The sequence below is a fragment of the Rattus norvegicus genome, chromosome 1 (genome assembly GCF_021556685.1).
Source record: "Rattus norvegicus strain SHRSP/BbbUtx chromosome 1, alternate assembly SHRSP_T2T, whole genome shotgun sequence".
In the NCBI taxonomy this organism is placed as follows: Eukaryota; Metazoa; Chordata; class Mammalia; order Rodentia; family Muridae; genus Rattus; species Rattus norvegicus.
The window spans coordinates 237766690-237792927 of NC_141534.1; the positions used below are offsets into that span (position 1 = coordinate 237766690).

Sequence of the window (26238 nt, forward strand, 5' to 3'; positions counted from 1 at the left end):
CACTCTGATCAAAATGAATGTGGAGAAGGAAAAGATAGATTTGGCTGACACTTAGCAGTCACAATCTCATGGAAAAAGTCAAGAAAGGAACCTGAAAAGAGGCAACCTTATTATTTCACACAGCATTACGTCTAATCTAGGAAATCAATTCATACCCAAAACATACAGCAGGAACAATGCAGGATACTGCTAGCTAACTGACTCCTAGGCTCATGCTTAGTAGCTTTTTCATACAGGCTAAGGAATGCCACCACCCACAGTGGGCTGGGTCCTCCTACACCAATGATAATCATGACAATCCCCCACAGACATATTCATAGGCCAATCTGACCTGAGAAATCCCCCATGGGTAACTCTAAGATGAGCCAGGTGGCCAGGTAAACCTAATTGGGTAAGCCCATCTAATGACTACCGTCAAAATAAAATAATTACATTAATGTACTCAAACATCTTCAAAATGTGTAGTAACCTGGAAAAACAGCAGTGTGTCCTGTCCTATGATCTGTGTTAATGGTTAGCAGATCATATAAAGATGGGTAGATTGTTTTATCGTATGCTCAAATATTCCTATGGAAAACATGGCCAGAAAACAATAAGAGTGTTTGATTCCTTGGAGGGAACCTGACAGCTAGAGGCTGTGGTAGGAGAATGGATTATTTCTACTGTAATGAACCTTTGTAGCTCATGAAGCTTAAAGATGACTGTGTATGAGCTAATCAAAACAAATGGAGTTGCAAAGTGAATTCCCCATTCAGGATAAATCCCTTCCTCTTCTGTACCTCCTCACCTGTTCCCTTGCTTTTTGTCAACATCCTTGCTTACAGGTATCACCAGCAGTGAACTCCTCCAATGACTCCCTCTCTCCCTCGCATATTTCCACCTCAGCATTTGAAAGTCTTCTGAAAGATGATAAAAACCCTCTCCCTACAAAGAATCCTGACACATTTGAAGAAGGCATTACAGATTTTTCTCATTCAGTTCTGGGATTCTAGTTTGAAACCTGTCCCTATCTTTTAAGGTATTATTTCTCAACCTGTGGGTCACGACCTCCTTGGGGGAGGGAGGTTGTGTGACCTTTAACAGGAGTCACCTAAGACAATCAGAAAACACACATGTCTAACACTGAGATTCATAACAGTAGCAAAATTACAGTTATGATGTAGCAATGAAATAATTTTATGGCTGAGGGGTACCACAACTTGAGTTACTATATTAATGGGTCACAGTATGAAGACTATCCTTTTAAGGGAAAGTGGAGAGAATAGAAAGAAAAAGAAAAGAAAAGAAAAGAAAAGAAAGATGGAAGGAAGTAAAGAAAGAAAGAAAGAAAGAAAGAGAGAGAAGAGAGAGAGAGAAAGACAGACAGAGAGAGAGAGAGAGAGAGAGAGAGAGAGAGAGAGAGAGAGAGAGAGAGAAATGGTGGTATAGACCTGACTCTCTTGCAGTATTGTTAGGGAAAATCACGTGGAGACATTCAGCTGTGTGAGTGAGAGGGAAGATACTCACCCTGTAGATTCTATGACCTCATAATGGCCTTGCACTATTACATCATCACATCTTGCCTAGCAAGTCAGTGTGGTTTTTGATTGGCTGGAAGTCCTGCTTCACAGGGAGGGACGCTATGCTTTGTCTTGTCATCCTGGTCAAAAACCTGGCATTGGGAAAGGTTATTGGCCCTGGAATGGAACCTGCTCTTGTTATTTTGCCTAAATGATTGAATTGTCTTCCAAATATTTCTGCTTAATACCCATAGATCCATGGGAAAAGTTCCTGTAGGGGAGAGCAGTCGATGGCAAAATATAGAACTGTTCAGAGTACTGAGAATAAGAGAGTAGGTGCTCAGCTCTGTAGGACAGCCAATCAATCACAGCAGCACCAAGATTCAGGGACCATCTTGGAAAAGGAAGAATGCAAATTGAGAGGCTGAGGAGGAGTGCTTGAAATGCTTTCTGGACCTGGCATGGCTGACTATCACAATCATGAACTCACAACAGTTCTGTGGTTACCTGCATAAGATCTACCTAAGATCAAGCCAGACAAAACGGTAGCATTGATTGAGTAGACAATCTCCTCTTACTGAGGTGTTATTGGCAGTGGGTAGTTGTCAAGGAAGGGTAAGTTACTCTATTTGGAGGATGTGTCCACTGATCCATTTCCCATGATCTATTGGATTTCCCTTTCTCATGCACATATAGGCAGCATTAACTGTAGCTAGTGGATATGGTGGTTTCCTTAGACTCACCAAATGTTCCCATTTGGTCACCAGTTGGTGGCATTGCTTGGGGAGTTTGAGGAGGTACAGCCTTGTTAGAAGAAGTATGTGCAGAAGAGCGAGTGCTGGCTTTGAGAGTAGGTAGAGTTCACTTGTTTATCCTAGGGGTTGAAGTGGTCTCGAAGCTTCCTCCCCTGGCCCCTGCACACCCCTGCTCTTCTTCTCCTTATGCACTCTTACTGTGGAACCATAAGGCCAAATAAATGCTTCCTTCTATTCAGTTGCCTTGGCCATGGTAGCTCATCAGAGCAATGAGAGGGTAACTACTACAGTAAATCATAATAATATAAAAAGAAGTGAAGTTGGAATGGGCCCTGTTAGGGGGACAAAGAGAGGGGAAATGGTAGGGTAGATAATGTTCCATTGCATACTTCTATGCCAAGTCTTAAAAGTAAGGAGATGAGTGCAGATGCTATAAAATTAAAATAATGGCTTTCTTTTACCCCGCACTAGATCTGCACTAGATCTGGCACCATAGTGCCCCAAGACATCTAGAGGATGTCTTCATCTCAGTCAGCAAAGCGCTTCACCCACTCCGCTCTATCCCATATCACACTGCCTATGGCTACTCTCTGAGCCTGGCAACAATCTCTACCCATCTAGTTCCCAAGGCAGGCTGCCACCATGCCAGACATACACATCCCAATTCCATGGCAGCCCAGTGTCTCCAGCCACCACAAACTCTCTTGAATTCAATTAAATCACCACATGAAAGAACACACAACACAATAACTCTGATCCAACTGATAAGATATAATTGCCCACCTAAACATACAAAGCCCTGTACACAGCCATCCCTTAAGAACATTCATAACGACCTGTAAACGTGCAGAGAGGAATCTTAACATCAGCCTCCATGCTCTCTCCACTGCTTCTTCCTTCTCACTCCAGTCTCCTCCTCCTCTCTAAAACTTTTTTCCTGCCTATCCTTCCTTCTTGTCCAATGACAGGCCTCATTCTATTTTGACCTGCCTACACCTGCGTGATAGCATCATCCTACAGGGCACCACAGCGGCATAAATTTGGTGGGAGTAACCAACCAATATCTGATTCAAGTTAAGGCCACTCCATGAAATGGAACCCATCCCAACACTGCTAGGTGCCTAGGATCCTAAGGCAATGCAGCTCAGGGATCTAGGAGAAAACCATCTACCACTGTTCTGCTAAAACAATGTGACCATAAAATGACTCCTACATCCATAGATCTGTGCCTTGCTAAGCTGTGCCAGAAGCTTCCTCAGCAGATGGGGAACAATACAGAGACTCATGTCCAAACAATATGAAGAGAGAGATTTTTTTGAAACACCAAGCCTGAAAGGGATTTCTCCATCAACTCCTTCTCCTCAGGCCTCAGGGAGCTCTGCAGAAGAGGAGGCAGAAAGATTGTAAGAGCCAGAGGAGATGAAGGACACCAAGAATCAAGGTCTTCTAGATACAAGATCGGAGCCCATATGAATTCAGAGACTCCTGCAGCATGCACAGAGCCTACATCAGCCTGCACCACATGGGGTCCTAGAGCTGAAGAGAAATAGGCACATGCCCTCATCCCTGTCACAGAAACTCTCACCTATGGATAGACACTTGCAAACAAAATGAGTTTTCTCTAAGGGAGACTCCTAGGGGAAACAAACCACGCTTTGGGATAGGCCTCATGCCCAGCAGTAGATGAACAAACAGCACAATGCTATCTCAGTGGGGGATCGGAGAGATGGCTCAGCAGTTAAGAGCACTGGTTGCTCTTCCAGAGGTCCTGAGTTTGATTCCCAGCAACCACATGGTGGCTCGGTAATGGGATCCAATGCTCTCTTCTGGTGTGTCTGAAGACAGTGACAGTGTACTCATATATAAAATAACTAAATCTCAAAAAATATTTTTAAAAATTATCTCAGTGATGTCTTCAGAGATTCTCTGTCTCAAAATGTCAGGGCTTTTTTTTTTTTTTTTTTTTTTTAACTTACAGGTCCTTTGCGGAAGTATTATGGTTTCTGGTCTTGAATTTTTATATGATTCCTCTCTTCCCTGTCTGTCTCTCTGTCTCTCTGTATCTCTCTCTGTATCTCTGTCTCTGTCTGTCTGTCTGTCTCTGTCTCTGTCTCTCTGTATCTCTCTCTGTATCTCTGTCTCTGTCTGTCTGTCTCTGTCTCTGTCTGTCTGTCTCTCCCTCTCTCTCTCTCTCTCTCTCTCTCTCTCTCTCTCTCTCTGTCTCTCCCTCTCTCTCCCTCTCTCTCTCTCTCTCTCTCTCTCTCTCTCTCTCTCTGTGTGTCTGGATCTATGTGTTTCTTGTGTTTTTTCTTCACCTCTTTTTCTTTTTGGTCACTGTGTCATATGCTGATATGTTTGATTTATTTTTATTTGTATTATTATTCCTTAAATGCCTGTTTCCCCCCTTAGGGAGAGATAGAAAGGGTGTGACTTTGAATGGGAGGGTAAGTGGGAAGGAACTGGGAGAAGTGGGGGAGGGAAAACCATAACGAGAATATATTATATGAAAAAATATATTTTCAATAAAAAGAAAACCTTCTAGGGAATCTAAACAAAGGGTCCTAAGCTGACGAGTCACGAGGTCAGCTCTCTGCTGTCATTACTTTCTATGGTGGGATTTCCGAGGGCAGGGGCTTCAATCTCAGGTTTAAGGATGAAAGCAGGGGCATCCATCTCTAGCTAATTCAGTTGATTTTATCTCAGCACACATATCCTAAGCACTTCCCCAGGGCAAGGCTGACCGACATTTTTATTAGCAATAATCTCTGCCTTCTTCTGATTATCTGGAGATTTAAGACCACATAATCACCCTCCGCGTCAGAGGTGGGGGGGGGGGCGGGGAGAACTGGCTAAGAGGCCCAAATCCCTCCTAACGCTTGCTTCTTCCCTATCAGCAAGATTAGAGCACTCAAGTCTCTCTGCCACTAAGTATTCAGATCTGGCAGGCTAGCCTGGACTTTTTCAGGCCAGGAGAAAGAGCAGCTTTGAGAGTAATGCCTGGGGCCCCAGTCTGCTGGTCTCTCTAAAACAGTACAGGGCAGTGAACGCTAGAGACAGGCAAGGGGTCTGACTCTGAACGCCATGCTGAAACAGAGCACCGAGAGGAGATGGTCCTTGAGCTACAAGCTCTGGAATACCTCAGAGACTGAGGATGTGCCCAACACTGGAAGCAACCAACACCGTAAGAGCATCTGCTCCATGGGAGCCCGCACTGGCTCTCAGGCCAGCATCGCACCACAGTGGACCGAGGGCAACTACAATTACTACATCGAGGAAGATGAGGACTGCGGGGAGGAGGAGGATTGGAAGGATGATCTTGCTGAAGAGAACCAGAAGCCCGAGGGCCCCCCAGCTCCACTGGATGGCCACACTGACACTCCAACCCAGCTGTCTACGCTAAAAGTAAACGTAGGCGGCCACAGCTATCAGCTGGAATGCTGTGAGCTGGCCAACTACCCCAAAACGCGCCTGGGTCGCCTGGTCACCTCCACCAGCCGCAACTGCCAGCTGGGCCTGTGCGATGACTACGAGGCAAAGACTGACGAGTACTTCTTTGACCGTGACCCGGCGGTCTTCCAGCTCATCTACAACTTCTACACATCAGGGGTGTTGCTGGTGCGAGACGAGCTGTGTCCACGAAGCTTCCTGGAGGAGCTGGGCTACTGGGGCGTGAGGCTCAAGTACACGCCACGCTGCTGTCGCATCTGCTTCGAGGAGCGGAGGGACGAACTGAGCGAGCAACTGAAGATCCAAAGGGAGCTGCGTGCGCAGGCGCAGGCCGAGGAGGCCGAGGAACTCTTTCGGGACATGCGCTTCTATGGACCACAGCGTCAGCGCCTCTGGAACCTTATGGAGAAGCCCTTCTCTTCCGTAGCCGCCAAGGCCATGGGGGTGGCCTCCAATCTCTTCGTCCTCATCTCCGTAGTGGCCCTGGCGCTCAACACGGTGGAGGAGATGCAGCACCAGGCGGAGCAGGGCACAGGTGGTGGGGACCCCAGGCCCATATTGGAGCACGTGGAGATGCTGTGCGTGGCTTTCTTCACTCTGGAGTTCCTGCTGCGCCTCGCCTCCACCCCCAACCTGCGGCGCTTTGCACGCAGCGCCCTCAACCTGGTGGACCTGGTGGCCATTCTGCCTTTCTACCTGCAGCTGCTGCTGGAGTGCTTCACGAGCGAGGACCAGAGGCATGGCAAGGGCTCCCCACGGGAACACGACCTGGAGACCGTGGGCCGTGTGGGCAAGGTGGGCCAGGTCCTGCGCATCATGCGCCTCATGCGCATCTTCCGCATCCTCAAGCTAGCCCGCCACTCCACAGGTTTGCGGGCCTTCGGCTTCACGCTGCGCCAGTGCTACCAGCAGGTTGGCTGCCTGATGCTCTTCATCACTATGGGCATCTTTTCCTTCTCTGCAGCGGTCTACTCGGTGGAGCACGACGTGCCTGGTACCAACTTCACCAGCATCCTCCATGCCTGGTGGTGGGCTGCGGTGAGTAGCGTGGCACTTGGGCTATTGCATCCTTCCTATCAGCACAAAACACTCTGATTCCCGCCCCACCCCGCCCCGCCCTGCCCCCAATCCTTTGGTCAAGCTTGTCAGAGCACCTCTTCACCACGTGGTTGCCTCCAGCAAAACCTGGATGGATAAGGTTGGAGCAACATCATGATTGTAGTTTCCTATCTGAGGTTTACATGACCCTAAATTTTTTTCAAATCCAGATTTAATCTTAAATTCCTTGACGGAGGGAGAGCTGGTTAGGTGTAGCATGAATCCTGTAATCCCCGCACTGGGGAGAGAGGAGGACTAGCCCACGTGTTAGAGGCCAGCTTGGGTTACTTGAGACACCTATTATCTCAAAAAAAAAAAAAAAAAAAAAAAAAAAAAGCAAAACGTGGGTGGGGGAGAAAAATTTGACAGGCAGAATTTTGGAAAAGTGAAAAACGATTCATGTTTTGCACATTCAGTCACCTCTCATTGGACACTTAGTGTCCTAAATATTTTGTAAAACTGACTTCATGTAAACATAAGAAGCACATGGCTGTTGTCACCATTTCTTTTTAAGAGGACGAAAAGCAGCACCAGTCTTTGAAGGACACTATAGATACCTTACAGAAGAGGGTAAGCGTTGGCTGAGCAGTGCTGATCCTGAGGACTGGCTGCCTCTTGTCCTGGCCCAGTCTAAAATAAGTCTGTCCTGTTCTAAGGTCCACAACCTTTCCTTGCTTTACCACTGTGTCTCACAGGATTTGTCATACCTTGCTTAAACTGACTGTTAATATCTGAGTTATTCTTATCACTGTCTTGAGAGCTTGACTCTTCAAAGTAACCCAGGCCATTTACTTAAAAGGCCTGTTTCTGGTTTACTAGATGAATCCTTTTTGAAAGATGCTAGCTGACCGACTCATCTCAGAGCAGTGAGTAATTGAATAGATCCTTGGGTTTTCTTCTGCCAAGCAAACGGGAAAATCTTTAAAGACATTAAGCAAAAACTGAAAAGATTGGTTATTTACAACATCATTGAGGGTGTCAGCATGTAGTCTGGTATAAAATTCTGAGATAAACTAACCCCAAGGCTATTGACAGAGCAGTGTACCATGATGGGAGACGTAGAGGGGCTAGCCTCCAATATTCCAACAGTTAACCATACTTCTGGCTAAGAAATGTGAGATTCCATGCCATCATTCCCGTTCCTCATTCCCGTGTCTCTGGAAGAGGAAGTTGGACTCAATGTTCCCTGCAGTTCCACGAGTCTTCCTTCCTTTCCATGATTAAAATAAGCTGAACTTTCCTCAATGGCGGGCTATGGTATCAGGCTCTTCTGAACAGGCTTGTCAACGGCTGCTGCTCTGATCATTCTATCTGATATCCCAAGAGACAAAAGGTCATCTCCATAGGAGATAAACCATGTGACAGATGGAGTTCACAGAGGATGATTTATCCCCAGCAAATGACATTTACTTTGGAGGTGCCGAAAGTGGGAATGCAAACAGTCAATCCACACACTGATGATATAATAGAGTTTTAAAGTCGAAACTTTGCTCCTCCACAGATCTTACTGTGTATAGGCAGCAGTATGATGGGACCTTCAACTAGTTTTAACCCACAGTATTTGTGTTAATATGCTAATATAAATATTTTACTAGGCCTGTTAATACTGGAATTTTTTTTTACTTTTAAAATAGTTCTGATGTTCCTGACCATTGGTTACTTAATTTCCTGTACTGATTAATGAAAACTGAAGAGTTTTTGTTGTTGATGTTGTTGTTGTTGTTGTTGTTGTTGTTGTTGTTAAGGAGTTCATTTTATTCAAAATTAGTGGTTTTATTTGAAGATAAAATTTACAAGAGAATTTACATCACCATTTGCTTTTCTATCTGTGAGACAGTTTGGCTATTATTGTTTTAACCAATGGGAGGAGTTTGAGGGTGTAGAGCTTGTACCTTTATCAAGCACTGTGTTTGCACACTAAATCTCACCTATTCTGACTTCCTCATTTACCAACCTTACCCCATACCAATGATCTTTATCCATTTTATTCTTGGGTTTCTAGAATACAGATCATTATGAGGTACACACGTGACTGATAGCTTGTGAATTCTTCCTGGGCAAACGTAAGAGCACAGTAGAAACCATTTCCTTGATTGTTCTAGGCCTGTGGCATTCCTCAGGACCGAGGCTATGAACTCAGCTCTTCTTGGTACTCTGATTATCTTGCCTGTTGTGTACTTATGCACTGTATTATCAGGATCAAGGAGGACAGAACAGCATGAAATGATATACACAAAGTGTCCTGCTTCTTAAGTGTAGCTATGAAGTAAGAGGATGCAGACTGTTAGGATTAATGCTCTGAATAACCCACAAAGGTCCATTGTCTTCACTGAGGGTCTACAGTGGGCCAGGTGATACCCTAAGCACTAAGCATTGTTTGATGCCCAGGAAGGTATTTTTTCATTATGATGCTTGCATTTCAGTGCAGACAGATACATACTGATTTCTGAAGTCAATGAGGGGAAACATATGGGATAGCAGGAGAGAGCAGTTGGGATGTTAGCATCCCTTTTTCATGGTATAGCAGAAACGTCAATTTGGAGATGAGATGACATTGAGATCAAGTTTGAACCATGAGAAGAAATTCCCTTAAATCCACATAACTAGTCAGACTGAGACTCTGAGAAGTGGAATTTTGACATGCTAATTAAAACATAAATAAAAATGAAGAAGTGGGATCTTAAAAGTGACTGGCCCACAAGTATTTTATTAATCACATATAAATGTTACCAATAAATTGAGTACAACCCCAAAATACATATACATCTATTTACTTATAAGTAATGTATCTTACAAGTTACTGACATGATGTGTCACAGCCCATGCCAACACTCAGTGACTTCAGACATCATGCATTCATTTAGCATGTGAGTATAAAAGTGAGCTCCTGAATCTGCATATGGTCATACATACTTTCGATCCTAGCATTTAGGAGGCAAAACCAGGCCCATCTCTGAGAGATCAAAGCAAGCCTGAGCTACAGAGCAAGTTCCAGGCCAGCCAGGGCTGCACAGTGAGATCTTGTCTCAAAATAAAGAAATAAATGCGGATGAGCAACTGTTGTGGATGGTTTAAACTAGAAGCTCTTCTCATCTGGTGACACTCGCCCTCATATGACTGTCTAGCTGGGTGAAAGACGATATGAAGATAGGATGAGATACTAGGGCTAAATGTATGTCCTTCCTACGTCAACAGGCCTGTCTCTAAGGCTGTGGCAAAGGTCAGGAGAGAGAGAGAGCACAAACATAACTATGCACATCACTTCTGTTCATATTTCTCAAATTGTTGTTCAATATCACTCAACCCAAAGCAAGTCCCATGACCATGCTCTCAGGCAAGGGTGAGAGCAAGTCAGCCCAGTAGAAAAAAGCTCTGAGATTAAGAGAAAATACCTTGATGACGGGATGATACTATAAGTTAGGCCCAATAATGCAATCATTCTACTGTAGTCATATAATACAATTCAAATAAATTATAGCCATACACCCACACATCAAAATGTCAAGATGGAATCAAAAGAAACATGATAGGTATTTTCTTTTCCTTTTTGTTTTCTTTGACAAAGGGTCTCCAGTGTAACTCTGACTGTCCTGGAACTCACTAACAGACCAGGATGGCCTTGAACTCCTGGTTGAAGGTCCACCTGCCTCTGCCTTCCAAATGCTAAAATTAAAGATATGAGCTCCCACTCCTGGCTGTGATTGATAGTCTCTTACACTACCCTAGAACTGTGCTCTTTGGACCTCATAATGAAACACAGATTCTCCAACCCATTCTATCTATGTTCTTACCCATATAGGACAACTCCCAAACAGATCTGCTTTCAATATTGTCCCTCTTTCTAATGCCAAGAATCTGTCAACCCTCTGTAATTCAACTCAGGGTTTTAAGAGGAATAAGTCACTTCTGTTATTATAAAGAGTTTTTAATTATTCGACAGATCTTATATCTGCAAGAATGAATCCCCCATGGAACCTTCGGTCTGCAATTGCTCGTGTAATAGTATGTAAAATAGACCCATCTCAACCTGTCAAATGCTGGTTATTTGCGAGCATTAGTGTAATAAAAATACACATGTAACATTCTAGCCTGGAGTACGTAATTAATAAATAGAACCTACCACATCTAACTAGCTGATGTGGTATCATATGTAAGCAATAACCTCTGATTCCAGATCTTTTGTGGGGGAAATTAATACAGAAGTCATTCCTTCTCTACCAGGTCCTGAGGGGAGGGGTGTTATGAGACACACGGAAGGGCAAATTTCTGACTCTGCAGATCAACAGGCCATGCCTGGAGCACTGTCAATCATGCGTTTGGTGTGGGGGGGGGGTGGCGGCTCAGAATTGCCTAAGAGTGAATAAATTAATTCTTTGGGTCAACAATAGCTCTGTGATAAAGCTGTAACCATCAGCTTCCTGGGTGGGTTTGTTTTCAAGTAAAAAGGCCAGTTGGACCTTCAACAAGCCATTTCCTTTGGACTCTTCCAGATCAAGTTAATGTTGTAGGAGTCAAAGAGGAAACTATGGCATAAACTCGTCGCTTTGAAAACTCTCCCAAAAGGAAAGTTATCTTAATCTGAAGCACCAGATAATTGTGCCCCATAGAGATGGCTCCCATCTTTGTTTTCCTAAGTGATAGAATCATTTCCTTGAAAGTAGTTGGTCTTTACAAGATCACTGAAAATGCATTTTAATTGACTGCTTGGAAAAGACGCATGTGAAGATTACAATCAGGAAAATGGAAATCAAAGTGTGACTGTGCTATGAGGAAAAATGCACAGTTAATAGGAGGTAGAAGAGAAAAAATAACAAATGGAGAGAATAACTATTGGCCTTAGAACAGGAAGAACAAATGGGAGATGGTAGTGTTGTCAGACTTGGGCACATGGGGCCAGCCATGTATAGCCACTGCAGATTGATATGGTGGCACCATGAGGCAGGTGCTGAGAGTACTGGGAATTTCAAACTATCTGAGCAAGACGGTGGTGGTGGTGGTGGTGGTGGTGGTGGTGGTGGTGGTGGTGGTGGTGGTGGTGGTGATAGTGGTAGTGGTGATGGTGGTGGTGGTAGTGGTGGTGGTGGTCGTGGTGGTGGTCATGGTGGTGGTCATGGTGATGGTGGTGGTCATGGTGGTGGTGGTGGTGGTGATAGAGGAGACCAGAACAGAGATCCTCATAACTCCTTCCTACCTCCCAGTGTCCATGCCCCTCCTCCGAAAACTGGCCAGCAAGGAAAACTAGGAAATGTAGACCATAGAATCCTTGCAAAATTACAAAAAGTGTTGACGTTCTAGCTTCTTCAGAAACATTCGTAAATGAAGCAACAGCTCAAAGACTCTTTGGTTTGTTATTTTATGGGTTCCTGCTCTGAGAGTGGACCCCTATTGTGTCTCAAAAGGATGGTCCCCCTCTTTTTCAAGATGACTTCAGTGGAATGTGATTGAGTATCAAAGGGCTAGAGAGCATCAGATAAGCTGGAGCGGCACAGGGCATCTTTACTGTCTGCTTTTGTATGGTAGACCTCTGACTTTCATCCATGGATTTGCCCTAGCTCAGGCCAGTCTCCTCCTTACTGTACCACCTACAGCCATGATATAACCATGACACCCAGTAATGTCCAAAGGAGAGTTACTGTTTAGTGTTGATCTCAGTCTTTGGAATGCTTTGAGGAATTGCTCCAGAGTGGGTGCATTCGGTATTTTTGAGGAAGGCACCTGACAACAAAATTATCAGAATGTGTACAGCCGCTCGTACCCACCTGAGTTGTTTCTTTAGATTATAATCCTCAAGGGAAATATTCGTTACATCAGCAACATGGATAAGTAACGTTTGAAGAACAACATCAACTCTTGAGTTTTAGGAGGAAAAACAGTGAGCCTTTTCTGCCTCTACTTCTTTGGGAAAACCAGAAGGGGGTACTAATTATTTTCTTAATTACCTTTATTTCCTGGCATCATCCCTCCTAGATTCATGAACTACTAGCTGCCAAGGCATTTTATCTATACCCCACTCTTCATGACGGAGACAAACATTGCTTGTTGTAGGAGAAATTCCATTGTGGTATTCCTGTTCAGAGGACATCCTGATGCTTTGCTGAACACTGCTTCGGCAGGTCAGGCTTGTTGATTAGTGAGCAAGCTGTCAGGGGAAGGTCATGCTCTGAACCTTGAAAGCCAAAACCAGGGGACATCTGTGACTTTTCAATAGGACAGTCAGCTTTCAGGTAAGACTGGCTAAAGAGCCAAGTTCTCTAGATATTTGGATGAATCACAGACACTTTGGTCACAGATTCCAAACTCATCTTCTGCTAATCCAGAACTTACTCTATGAGGTCATTTGAGGTCAGTCTGGGGCCTTCAGTGGTAGTATCTATGGAGATGTGACATGTTCTATGGAATCTACAGAAACTACCCTAAACCAAGAAGTCCTAAGTTCTATTCCAGTAGCAAGGGAAGAGAACAAGTTTACAATAAGAGATAGTGTCCTACACCATTAATCCGAGTACTTGGGAGGCAGAGGCAGAGGCAGAGGCAGAGGGGCAGAGGCGAGAGGCAGAGGCAGAGGAGGCAGACATATATATCTCCATGAGCTAAGCCTGGTCCATACAATGAGTTCCAAAACAGCCAGAGCTACACAGTGAGATCCTGTCTTTAAGGAAACGAAAAGAACAAGGTTACATACTAAATCAAATTATTCCCAAAACAGATAGCAAAACAACTCTACACATTGAACAGCTTCTTGGGAACCAGACAGACATAGCCTCCTACTAGGAGAGGTCTCTTCTCTGAAACTAGAAATCCAAGATACCCAGGATTTTTGAGGCCTGATTATGCATAACAGATATTTGCTCTTATGTAAGACAAATAAATTTGCTTTTGACTTTTCCCCCAAAGTTCAGCCAAGAAACACAAATAAGAATGATGTAATTATACCATCATTTTAAAAAGAAAAGAGAAAAGAAGAAATGAAATGAGGTCTTGATAATTTATGGGAAACAAAAGAAAGTAAGGTTGGGGGTGAAGCTAAAGGCAGTATGGGAATTAATTAAAAGCTTAACAGTAGCACTTTCTCTGTTCTATGTCCCCCCCAGCCCTGCTCCCCAACACGCATACTGTCGGACCCTTGTGTATCTGATGAAATGCAAGGCCACTGGCGCTGTATGCTATTCTAAAGCTGTGTCTTTCTTCCACTTGTCCCAGTAGCCAAACTCTCTTCAGTGGTCTCTATGGAGAATCAGTTGACTGGTCATCCTGGGCTGTAAGTAATAGTGAGAGGTGAAAACCACAGCCAAGCTCACACACCAAGAGAGAGGTGTGACTCTGGTGTGGCCAGCGACAAAGGACATACATGCAGACACACAGGTACACATACAGACGTGGAGCTGAACCGAGGTGTTCATCTCTGGTTTCCTCTGCTCATTATGTTCTTAGCCAGAGTGTGGGAAAAGCACATCCTCTACCAAAGTCTCCCTCACCCTGCATTTACACAAAGTCTGAAGGAGCCTATGTCTACAGCCTCTAATAGACACAAAAAGAAGTCAAGTTCCTGGTAGAGAGTATGCCCATAAGTGTTTGTGTTTGCTTCTCTTGAGCTGGGGCCAGCTCTCAGACAGGGTCCCTCAGGTCTCCCTCAGGAATGAGCTCCCACAGCCTGTGAGTAAACACACCATGGGTTCCTATTACAACCATGTAAGGTGGCAACTATCTCTGTTATATGCCAAAAATAGAAACTGAGGCAGAGAGAATTTAGCTGCTTTGCCCAAAACCCACATAATTGTGAAGTAGGTTTGGATCAGGGACGTCAGCAGGTATGGTCCTTTAACCCTGTCTAGGCCACCCTGCCTCTGCCGTGCTTGTTTGCATTCTAGAGCGGGAAAAGGGGGTTCTCTTGTCAGATGTAGAGCAGTGAGCCTTGGGACCTGCCCCTCCTTGGAGGCATCCCTTTCCCTGTCTGTGGCTCTTTGCCACTGGCTTTGCCCAACTGACTCCTGTCTCCATCTCATTCTAAACAGTCAGCCACATTTGAAGGTTCAGACTAACCACTGCAGCATCCTTAGCACAGAGCGTTTACATCTCTGAGCGGAAAGAGGCCATCTCAGAATGGCCAGGGAGTGACTTTGTATAATTACTGCCACCTGTTGGAAGCTCAGGGGCAAGTGTCACACAAGCCCATGGAGCAGCAAGCAGGCCTGGAGTTGGGCAACAGGAAGGTTTTACCACTGCAAGCAACAGCCCTGCTTCAGAGGCTTCTAGGGACTTAATCTAGGGACCAGTGGAAGCACATGAGGCATGGAAGTAGTCCCCCGGGGGCTTCCCCAGGGTTTGCTCGGGCTATACTAAGAGGTAACTGGTCCTGCGAGGATCTGTGTTTTAAACAGGAAGCTTGTTAATGGAAATAAATCTCTAATTAGTGGGATTTCAAACAGGGCGACAAGAATGAAGAAAGGAATTTCATGAAAGATGAATGTAGTTTTGTTCTATGAGGTCTTCCGAGGGCCCTTTTGCAAAGCAATGAGTGTGTTTCTCTACATGTGTCAAAGGGTCTCCGTTAAAAAGCCAATTGAACTACACAACAGCTCTGGGCAGTGTTGTAATCATCCGTTTTAAAGATGAGGCCAGCATAGTAGAGGTAGTCAGCACCCAGGGTGGCCGATACAGGGCCCACTGCTTTGTAGTTAGTTTTGCGTTTCATCTTTACTAGAACCCTGAGTGACGGTCCCAGTGTCTAAATATATGTCCCAAGATCCACCAGCTGAAAAGGGTCAGTCTGGACTTGAAAAGTGATCTGTTTTCTTTGAAGATCAAGCTTTTTCTCAGACATCCATAATGAAGGTGAATCCAGAGAATCCCCCATCCTAACACCGGCCCCAACTGGAAGGGGCACGGAAGCAATTACTGAACACCGTCCGTGATAGGAATTCAGCATATGTTATATAAATGCTTGTTCCTACAGCTTCTTAGCGTCGATCTTATTTCCCTGTACTGCATATACAAACACTGGTGTGCCAGTCGGGATTTAAACCAGTCTTTAGCTCCACGGCTTGTAGTCCTTGCATGGCATAATCCTGCAGGCAGCTCTGAAAGCTGCCTCCACCCGAGCTCTTAGCGATTCCCTTGTGCACCTCCAGGGTGGTGCGGCTCTTTATTGCAGGCTCCGTTTCCTCATCATTCTCAGGGCTAACGGTTCCATACTGCTTTCCTTCCTTTTAGGTAAGCATCTCTACCGTGGGCTATGGAGACATGTATCCAGAGACCCACCTGGGCAGGCTTTTTGCCTTCCTCTGCATCGCTTTTGGGATTATTCTCAACGGGATGCCCATTTCCATCCTCTACAACAAGTTCTCCGATTACTACAGCAAGCTCAAAGCTTACGAGTACACCGCCATCCGTAGGGAACGGGGAAAAGTGAACTTTATGCAGAGAGCCACGAAGAAAATGGCTGAATGTTTATCTGGAAGTAATGCACAGTCCGCCACAAGGCAAGAGAATTAAGGCTTCATTAGGACACAAGGCTTATAGAACCCATGAATTTCAAAGCTTCGTTGCTTCTTTTAAAATTATGCCCCGCCTCCCCCCGCCCCTGGCAACAGAGGGGCGTGTGAAGCCCACGCAGACAAAGAGCATTCAGTTCAAAGTTCTAACTCTAAAAATGCTCATTTGGGCCCAAATTCAAAACTCCTCACATGGCCCTTTAGCTAGATTGTGTTTATGTATGACGTCAGTCCTGGAAACGGCTGCAAGGAAGCAACATCTTAGATTTCTCTTTTAGTTTCTCATGGCATCAAGCTTGATGCATATATTTAGACATGAATTGACTAGAGATGATTTTTCCTAGTTCAAAGCAGGAGGAGGGGCCCTTAATTTTCCAGAGAATGGAGCGTCTCAGCAGGAGCAGGAGAAACTTTGGAATCAGACCAACCTCTCAGCCAGAATCCCAGATCTACCAGCTGGATGGTTTGTAAGGAACCTACTTCAACCCTCTGAGCCTTGGTCTCTTCAACTGTGAGATGTAGAATGAGTTTTGATGATTTGAAGGATGAGTTTTGGGTTTGAAGATAAGTGCTGTGTACATGATAGCTGTTCAAAGTGTCTGAGTGAGTAACATCTGATATATCATTCTCAGTGGTTTACAACCAGAGGCAAGTCTTCTCCCCAGGCCACATTTGGAGATGTTTTTGATCATCACTATAGTTAAAAAGGATGAGGCGGGTTCCTAGCATCTAGTAGATTAGGGAGGCATGGGGTGCTACAGATCCCTACAGTATACAATAGTGTCTGCCCTACAAATTACTAGATGTCAGTAATGCCAATGTTGAGGAATGTCTAGAATTACTATGGGAACCCAAACTTGGTCCATGACATTTTTCTGTATGTATGAATTTCTCTCTCCCTTGAAAGGAGCCCCCAAGTGACCTCTCTCTTAATGCAGACTTCCGTTCTTTCTGTTTCCCAGAGAAGGGGTGGGAGAGCAGTGCTGCCTCCCCAACAATGGCTGTAAGGCAAGCGCTGGAAGACCTCTCTAGGCTGAGGGTTGGAAACCAGTGCCCTTTGGGTCATTTCTCTTCTTGAGATCTTTCTTTTAATTCCTTTCTGAGTCCACAGGGCTCCTGTAAATTGAAGTCTTAAAATCAAAGGCTCATTTGAACAGAGCACACAGAGATTTGCCCCCTAGAACTGGAGTTCGTGGTGCTATAGAATCCTTCTCAGGGTATGACTGCCCCATCTGAATCATATGTAAGAATAATTGTGCTACTGACAGAGGCAAATGTTAGTGACTATACATCTAGTCTTTAACTTCATTTAACCCTCAGTACATCCTTAAGTTAGATGCTCTGGTTCTATTTAAGGAGAAATGGAGACTTAGAGAGGTTAAATGGTCCATCCACACTCTCCTAGCCACTAAAATAGTGGCTTTAAGCATAGGTTCATCTGAGGGAGGCACAAGGCTCTGTTGGAAGTCTAAACGTGTGACTTTCATACATCGGCATCAGTGCCGGTTAGTTCCCATCGTCAGCTTGATGCAATCTAGAGTCACCTGGGAAGTGGGAACCTCAATTGAGAGATTGCTCTGACCAAAGTGGTCTGTGACCATGGCTGTGTCTGTGAATAGTTATCTTGACTGATGATTACAAGAAATTTTGGCTTGATAAGTAAGCACTAACACTTAGAGATGATTATTGTTATGCCAAGCCCACTGTGGGTGACATCATCCCTAGCAAGTAAGCCTAGGCTATATAAGAAGGCTAGATGAATGTGAGCCAGGGAGCAGGCCAGAGAGTGAGCCATCAAGCATCATTCCTCCAAGGTTTCTGATTCAAGCTCTTGCCCTGATTTCTCTTAGTGATGAATTTCAACCTAGAAAAGTAAGATGAAATATACCCTTTCCTCCCCAAGTTGCTTTTGGTCATGGTGTTTCACAGCAACAACAAATCAAAAGAGTGTCTTACTCTGTTTTGCGGGGCTGTTACAGAATACTGTGGATTGAGCAATATATAGTACTTATTTCCCTCAGCTCAGTTAGAACTCCAAGAACAAGACACAGGCCGGTTGGGTTATACGTTCAAGCTGCTCTCTTCAGTCAAGTTGGTGTCTTCTTGGTGCATTCTACAGAGGAGACTGTGTCCTAAAAGCATAAGGCGAGCTTCCTGAACACTGCCTCCAAGTATCTTATAAGGGCCGTGATACCATAACTCATGAAGGAACAGCCTCATAGCTTAATCAGCCCTAAACACTTCAGCTCTTAATATGCCATTGTGACAACACACCTGACTTACAGAGGGACCTATTCAAGCCAAAACATAGGGTCAACTTGAATTTTAGATGAGCAGCAATTTGTAATAGAAATATATCTCAAATATTGCATAGTATAGGCTTCTAAAATTCAAATTTAACTACAAGTCTGACATTTTGCTTGTTAAATCTGATAATCCTGTACTGTTGTTTTTCAGTGTCAAGTTTTCTTCATTTAGTTAACCCCCAAGCCCTAAACAGCACACCCTTCAGCCAAGGGAGTCTTTTCTCTTGCCAGCTAAAAGGAGGGGGGATTTTTGAACGAGTCTCCTTGCCAGAAGTAATCACATGAACTCAGTCAGCTCACATATCCACACAATGCAATCAACAAGGCGGCCGCCCTGCTGTCCATCCCCAGCCCTGGAGCACTTCAAACTCCAGGAATGGATTTGCTGATGAAGTGAAACTTCTGGGCTATCATGGGGACCAGGGAAGACCTAATGATCATAACACTCCTTCTGCTCTGAGAGAGCAGACCCAGAACTGCAAGGCAGAAGAAACTCCCTGAGAGACAGGATGGGGGCACATGGGGTATGGGGGGAGGCACTGATAACAAATCTGGAACTTTCCAGGTTCCTGGGATGCGATCTAGTCAACAGCAAGAGGCCTCCTCCCAGTCTCACTGGCCACATCTGTTCAGACAGCTGTGCACTGCCTCCCCCAGGGAGTAAGAATGTCAGGCAGAATACAATTAACACACACAAAAAGAACATTTTGTGAGCTTGTGTACCAGGCATAGGAACATTATTTAATTTAATACTTCAGTTGCGTTATCAAGGTTTCCCTGGTCACTCACAAAGGCTTAATCACAATCAACCTACTCTTGATTTTAAAGCTGATTCTGCAATAGACTCCACTTAGTTGAACCATATGAAGCTGACATTTTCATCAAACATGACTGAATATTGGCAGCTTCTTCTGGCATGACCTAAGAGTTATGTGGTTGTAATTTCTCTCAACTTGTTCCCACATTGTTAACATAGAAATAATAATGGTGTTTTCCTCACAATGTGGATGACTATTAAATGACATTGTGTATATTTAAAACTTTAGCATCCTGACACATGTTATGTATTAAATAAAGGCTGATCGTCCTCTTCCTCTTTCTCTTCATCATCTCTGTTTTCTCTTCACCATTTTGTTGTTGTACAAGAAAGCTGCTCATATTTCAGTCAGTGTCCTCTGTCATCAAGAAGAAGCTGTGCTCTTCAGGGCTCAGTAGTTGACCCAGCTCAGACATCATGGAATGAAGAAAGGACAAGACACACAGACACATACACAGAAAGCTAGGCTTCGGACCAAGCACGGTAATGGAGACATAGCAGCCAGGAACTCAATGCATTTCTTTTATCCAACTGAATTGAGGTGGCAGGTTTACTGTATATAGCAGAACAAGGAGGAGGCAGGTTTAGCTAGTCATAAACCTTAGCTAGAAGGTTTATGAGAGAGCAGTCTCAGGCTATAAACATCCAGGAGGAAGCTACAGTTGAAACTTCCTATACACGTTATCAACATTCACACAAATGTTTCATAGGGAAAGATTTTGCCTTTCTGATGGGTCTGATGTGTTGAAGTCCTTGACAGGGCCATGCTCATGTCAAACAAGACACATCCACCGAGAGGGCTCTAAGCAGTGGTTCCTACCCTTCTTAATGCTGCAACCCTTTAATACAGTTTCCCCATGTTGTGGTGACCCCCAACCGTAAAATTACTTTTGTTGCCACTTCATAACTGTAATTTTGCTACTGTTGGGAATCATAATGTAGATATCTTATAGGCAGGATATCTGATTTGTGACCCCCAAAAGGGCATGACCCACAGGTAGAGCTATTGCTGCCCTGAATGAACCAACTTTGAATCTTTACCATCCAGGGCTATGCACAAGGTCCCAAGCCAATGTGTTCAAAAGGACTTCCTGTAGTGATGAAGACATTGAACCATGCCCTATACAGTGACTACTAGTTAGATCGCAACTGTTGCTTCTGATTTACCTCATGGGAAAAAGTGACATGTTTACAAGGAACCTTTCTTAAAAGTCAAAGAAACTAATTTTATCACTATAAAAAACAAACGAACAACAGAACAACATTATTCCAAAAAAAAAAAAAAAGTTAGGTCAAGGGAAATGGATTTAAATACTACTAGCCTCTAAACACTGGTGACTAGGACAGTTTGAATGAGATGAATGTGGTGCCTAAGCCCAGCATTCTTCCCTCCCCCTGTCCTCTGTTGACATTTCTAATCTAGTTATTATTCCCCACCTAGCTGTGTGGCCACAAAGGTCTGTATAGGCAGATTCTGAGCCTTCTGCCAGGATATCAGAGATCGGAAGACAAAAGCTGAGTCCCCACAGCTGTAGTTCAGCTTACCAGCTCTCTATTTTGGTGACAGCATTCAGAATTCCCCTGCAGAGGCTTTCCTCCTGCTGTCCTTCAGTCTAGGAGTAGAAGAGTCCCCTCACTGTTGCTTGTCCCCTAGTACCTCATTACTCTTACTTGGTCCCTTTCATCTCTGTAAAGAGAATGTTTATTAAAGTCACTTTGGTGGTCCCCTTGGATCCGTCAGCATTTTCCAGCTGAAATCCTGATTGATGTCCCAAGTGCATTGCGAAAAGCAGTTTGTATTCCCCAAATTTGCCAGCAAAACAACAACGCATGCGTGCACACGCGCAGCTATGTGTGTTTGTGAGTGTGTGTGTGTGTGTGTGTGTGTGTGTGTGTGTGTGTGTGTTTGTGGACAGTCATGCCTCCACAGGTTATCATCCTAGGCAATGAAACCCAGCTCTCTACTTTAAAGGCCAAGAGGCACATCCAGTTCATAGATGATCAGGGATGACCGGCACCTCAAAGCACAAAGTGGTTTAGCTCTCCTGTCCAACGCTCCCAGCTCTGCCCTTTGCAGAGCAGTTTTCCAATTATTCAGTCCACTGGGTGCACTTCGTAAGCCATTCCACTCATACAAATAGTTTCATGCATATATGATATGCATAGGGCCAGCTAGAATATTTGCAACTAGGAACAGAAGCTCTGATCCTCTCAAAGGACATCAGGAAATTACTTTGTCCAGGTTTCTACCTGACTTGCCTTGTTTTGTAGGTTGATCCCTCTGCAGACAAATGCCAGCAGAGTTTCACATGCTGCCCTTTGCCTATGTCCAAGTCAAACATTGTTGACCAATGTATTACTCTTTCAGATGTCTCCTAGTGCCCTGCTCTTTTGGGGGTGGGGCTGGGCAGGATTTTCTAATTCAGAAAAGCTACATGGATTCTGTTCATGTTATCCTTCATTCTTATACGTTTTAGAAAATGACCCTAGGAAGATTTCAGCTTTCCTCTCTGGGGATCTGATAATGGAGGTACCTGGCACAATAGCTATCCTATCCAAGCTGGGTATAACTGCACATGCCTGTAATCCCAGAACTCAGAAGGTTGACACAGAGGACCTGGAGTTGTAAGTTACTCGGAGCTACATAAAAAGATATGTGTACTTGTGCATGTGCTTGTGTGTGTGCTTGCAGGTACCCACGCATGCATGTGTGTGCACATACATGTACACATGTATAAATAATCTGATAACACATATAGGATACACGCAGAAGGAGACAGCCACTGGGCTTGGCTTGAGCATTTGAAACCTCAAAGCTCACACCTAGTGTCATACTTCCTCCAACAAGTCCACACCTCCTAATCCCTATCAGGTAGCACCACGCTCACCCCCCACTAAGCATCAATCATTCAAATCTGTGAACCTATGAGAGCATTTCCAGTCAAATCACTACAGATAGACAGAAGCAACATATAACAGATACCTTCCAATTAAAAGCTCACAATTTTCACCAGAAACAGACTGGAGAAGCCTGATATAAGAGAGAAATCAAAGGGAACATTAAATTGTGGCTCACAAATAACCAACAGAAACCAATGGGATGCAGAGGCAGTCTGCTGGCTCCCTCGCTGAGTTCTCTAGCTCAGCATGAGCTTTCTATTCTCTCCTCCCACTGTGAGCATTTTTATAGCATGGGGTGAATGCTAGTTACCTGTGTGAGAAATGGTTCACCTTCAAGGACATACAGTTTTTAATACTCTTATTAGTTACTGTTTCCCTCTCCCTGTTACACAGACAAGGACCCAACCTGCTCAGCACAGGTTTTAGAGGAAAGAAAGGAGAGCCTTCTGTATTTTCAGGGTTCACTTTTAACACAGTAGGCTATATGACAGTTTACCAATATAATTTGCATGAAAGGAGCCAGGGCTTTCAGGAATGCTAAACAAGCACTCTACTAACTGAGCTACACCTTCAGCCCTGCATCTGGGTTTTGTGAGTGAGTGTGAGAACAGAAGCCGTGATAGAACAACCATCAGGCTGTGAGGAATGAGCCTGAGTAGAACCCAAGGCCAACCTTGTGAGATATGCAGTGTAAATGAGAAACCTGCCTGGCCTGGGAAGGTACTACCATTTGGAAGTCATTTCTTTCTGCGGTGAGAGCCTAAGCCACTTGACGTGCCCTCCATTCTGTATCTGCATACATCTTGATGTTGTCTTTGCACAGTGAGGGTGGCTGAAACTTCCCTGTCTCACAACAGAGAAATGACCTGAAATATGTTTGTGTTCTAAATGTTCGTGATCCCCAATTCCTAGTGTCTTACATAGTGCTAGATGATAGTGCTGCTTAAAAGGTCACTATGAGATAGTGTCCTCCAGGCATGACTGGAATGCTACACACACGAAGTCCAAACAGCATGGTTGCCTAAACAAAACCTGCATAATGACTACCCTGGTCCACATGTCGATGGGGATGGGGAAAATGTCACAAGCCCCACTCCTAAATGAAGAACTCCAGGGATTCAGTGGCTGCCAAGAGAAGAAGAATCTATGTCTGGGTAAAGCTCCTGATAGTTTATCCAATGCCAGTGTTTGGCCCTAAACGCATCTACACATAAGCAATATGAAATGGTGAAGTGTCCGGTGCCCATCGATGACCACCGTTTTTCCAGGTTGCCTGCCAGTGAGTACATCTAACATATAAGATACCAAAGCACCCAGACTCCATCTTCCTTCCCATGCATCACTGTCCCTGCTGCAATGCAGTTCCTTAGGAAGGCTCTGTGAGGAAGGTACTGCTATCCATTTCCAGTAACAGAAATGGAAACTAAATGAGTTCTCTAGCTCAGCATGCAATATACCCAAGGTTCCAGAGACAAAATGATTATGAACTAAACCCAAATCATGTGCTTTCCATGCTGCCTCCATAGCCGCTCCACAAATGCCACCAGAATCTGGTAGTTTAACATGAAACAAAACCGGTCCATTGTTCTACCACCTACAGATGTTTTAGATCAATTTATGGAGAAGGGAGAGAAAACCGGGTTCCCCTAAGCCAATACCTCTTGAAAATAAAACTTGGCCTTCAAGAAGAAGGTTCTGCTTTTGTACCAGTTTCATGATCCAGTTCTGAGGAGCTGCTCCCTCCTTCCTCTGTTTTTTTTTTTTTCCCAAGGTCTCTGAGCTCACCTGTCAATTATTTTGGTTTCATAAGTAGCAAGAGACAAGGGGCTAGGGCCAAGTTTCCAGCCTGATTCATTCCCTAGAGAAATGGAGTCCATACAGAGGGAGGGAGAGAAGCCAGACACGATGGACCCATCACCTGACCTCCACACTTCCCAGTTTCCTCCAGGCCATTTATTTCATTAAAGTACAGATGCTCAAGGGAAACTCGGGAGTGGGGACAATTTCGTTTTTCCTGTGCCTTGGAAATTAAAATTCCTTCCAAAACATAATTTGCTTTGTTCTTTGAAAAAGCTAAGGAGAAGGGGAAAGGGGGTCAGAGGAGTATGAATAATGAAATGAGAAGCAGGGAGGACGAAAGGGAGGGTAGAATACAGGAAAGATGCATAGAAGAAGTGAGAGAGTAAGGTGGGAAGGAAGATGAGAAAAGGAACAGAAAAGCACTGAATCAGACCCTGTGTCTTCATTTTGACAGCACTACATGAAACTTTCATCTCATCTTTAAAAAATTCAGTTGGTCCAGATCATGAATCACCACTACACTGTGTGATGGTTTGCATATGCTCGGCCTAGGGAGTGGCACTATTAGAAGGTGTGGCTCTGTTGGAGTAGGTGTGTCACCATGGATGTGAGCTTTAAGACCTTCATCCTACCTGCCTGGAAGTGAGTATTCTGCTAGCAGCCTTCAGATGAAAATGTAGAACTCTCAGCTCCTCCTGCACCATGCCTGCCTGGATGCTGCCATGTTCCCGCCTTGATGATAATGGACTGAACCTCTGAACCTGTAAGCCAGCCCCAGTTAAACATTGTCCTTATAAGAGTTGCCTTGGTCATGGTGTCTGTTCACAGCAGTAAAACCCTAACTAAGACACACTGTCAAAGGTATTTTATGTAATTTCTTCCTTGTACCCCACTAGTATCCCCCAAGAAAAGTCTCAAACTCAAACATACACAAATGTAATTTATAGCTGTGGCATATCTTGAGATGACACAGAGTAGTGAGAAGCCCCCCTGACCTGTGTTCAGAAAGCAGTCTTAGCACTTGGTTCTCACACAACAAATTCTTCTCAATAGCTGTGGAAGTGCCAAGCTTTGTTGTAGCACTGGCTTGAGGTGAAGAAAATGCCCTGCCTTTGCAGAGTTTCCATTCTAGAGGAATAAATAACAAGGGGAATGCGTAGCCTCTCAGTGATCAGCCCAATAGCAGAAAAGAAGTAACACATTAGGGTGGATCCCAAGTTTAAATGAGAGAAGTAGGGTAGGCTTCCCATGGAGGGTGACTTGAAGAAGAAAAGCTGATTCTGCAGATGCCTGGGAGCAAGAGGAATTACCAAGTATTTCTCACAAACACCCTACGGGAAAGCATGAGGACGCCCAGCCAGAGAGCAGCCCTTGAAAGGAAGATTCGCAGCCACTCATGCTTCATGAATCATAATCCTAGCACATCTGCGGCTGGGGCAAGAGGAAAGCCTAGGATTCCAGGCCAGTTAGTTACATAATAAAACCCCACCCCATGTCCCCCAAAGAGATTTATCCCATCCAGGAGTGACCTCATGCTCTCAGTGTATCCAGGAGCAATGCAAGGGTGTGGGAAAGATGAGAAAAAGATCCTGGTACGCTCAGAATTATCACATTCAGAGGTTGCAGGGAGTGAACTGGGAGAATCAGAAGAGCTGATCAAAAACTAGGGCATGTGCAACCAACTTGATTGGTTATTGTACCTGGATGGTCCAATCTAGAGCCAGATGGATAGTGGGTGTCTAAAATAGGGACACAGACAAAAGTGAGGTCGGAGACAAAGGGTATTGCAATGGTATCTTGGTAGACACAATAATCTCTTAAGTAGTACAGAGTTATTGGATGGTGAGGCTCACAAAGAGCCAGCTCATACCCTCCAAGAAATTAAAGAGAGGATCTGGGGATCAGCAGATACTTGTGACTGGGAGTGGGGATCTGATAGCTTGCTTTCAGCTTGGCTTGGTTAGGAAGGAAGGATCACAATGATCTGGAAGCAGTCGTAAGTAATTAGGAGGATACCTGCTTTACTCCAAACTGAATAGGCAGAAGCCTCTGGATAGACTAACACCATTCACAGAGTGGACTACAAAGCCCACAGTGGGGAGCCAGGAAGAGTTATGACCATTG

At 44.6% G+C, this 26238-nt stretch overlaps 1 protein-coding gene across 2 annotated transcripts; it reads left to right on the top strand.

Moving 5' to 3' along the window:
• The first annotated feature begins 5143 nt into the window (after nucleotides 1-5143).
• Kcnv2 (potassium voltage-gated channel modifier subfamily V member 2) lies at nucleotides 5144-24909 on the top strand. 2 transcript variants are annotated; one of them, XR_015620089.1, is made up of 3 exons: nucleotides 5144-6739; nucleotides 16010-16757; nucleotides 24569-24909. XR_015620089.1 is itself a non-coding variant. In NM_001106370.1 (2 exon segments), coding segments are annotated over 2 exon segments (1686 nt in total). In that variant the 5' UTR covers nucleotides 5226-5335; the 3' UTR covers nucleotides 16292-19701.
• The last annotated feature ends 1329 nt before the right edge of the window (nucleotides 24910-26238 follow it).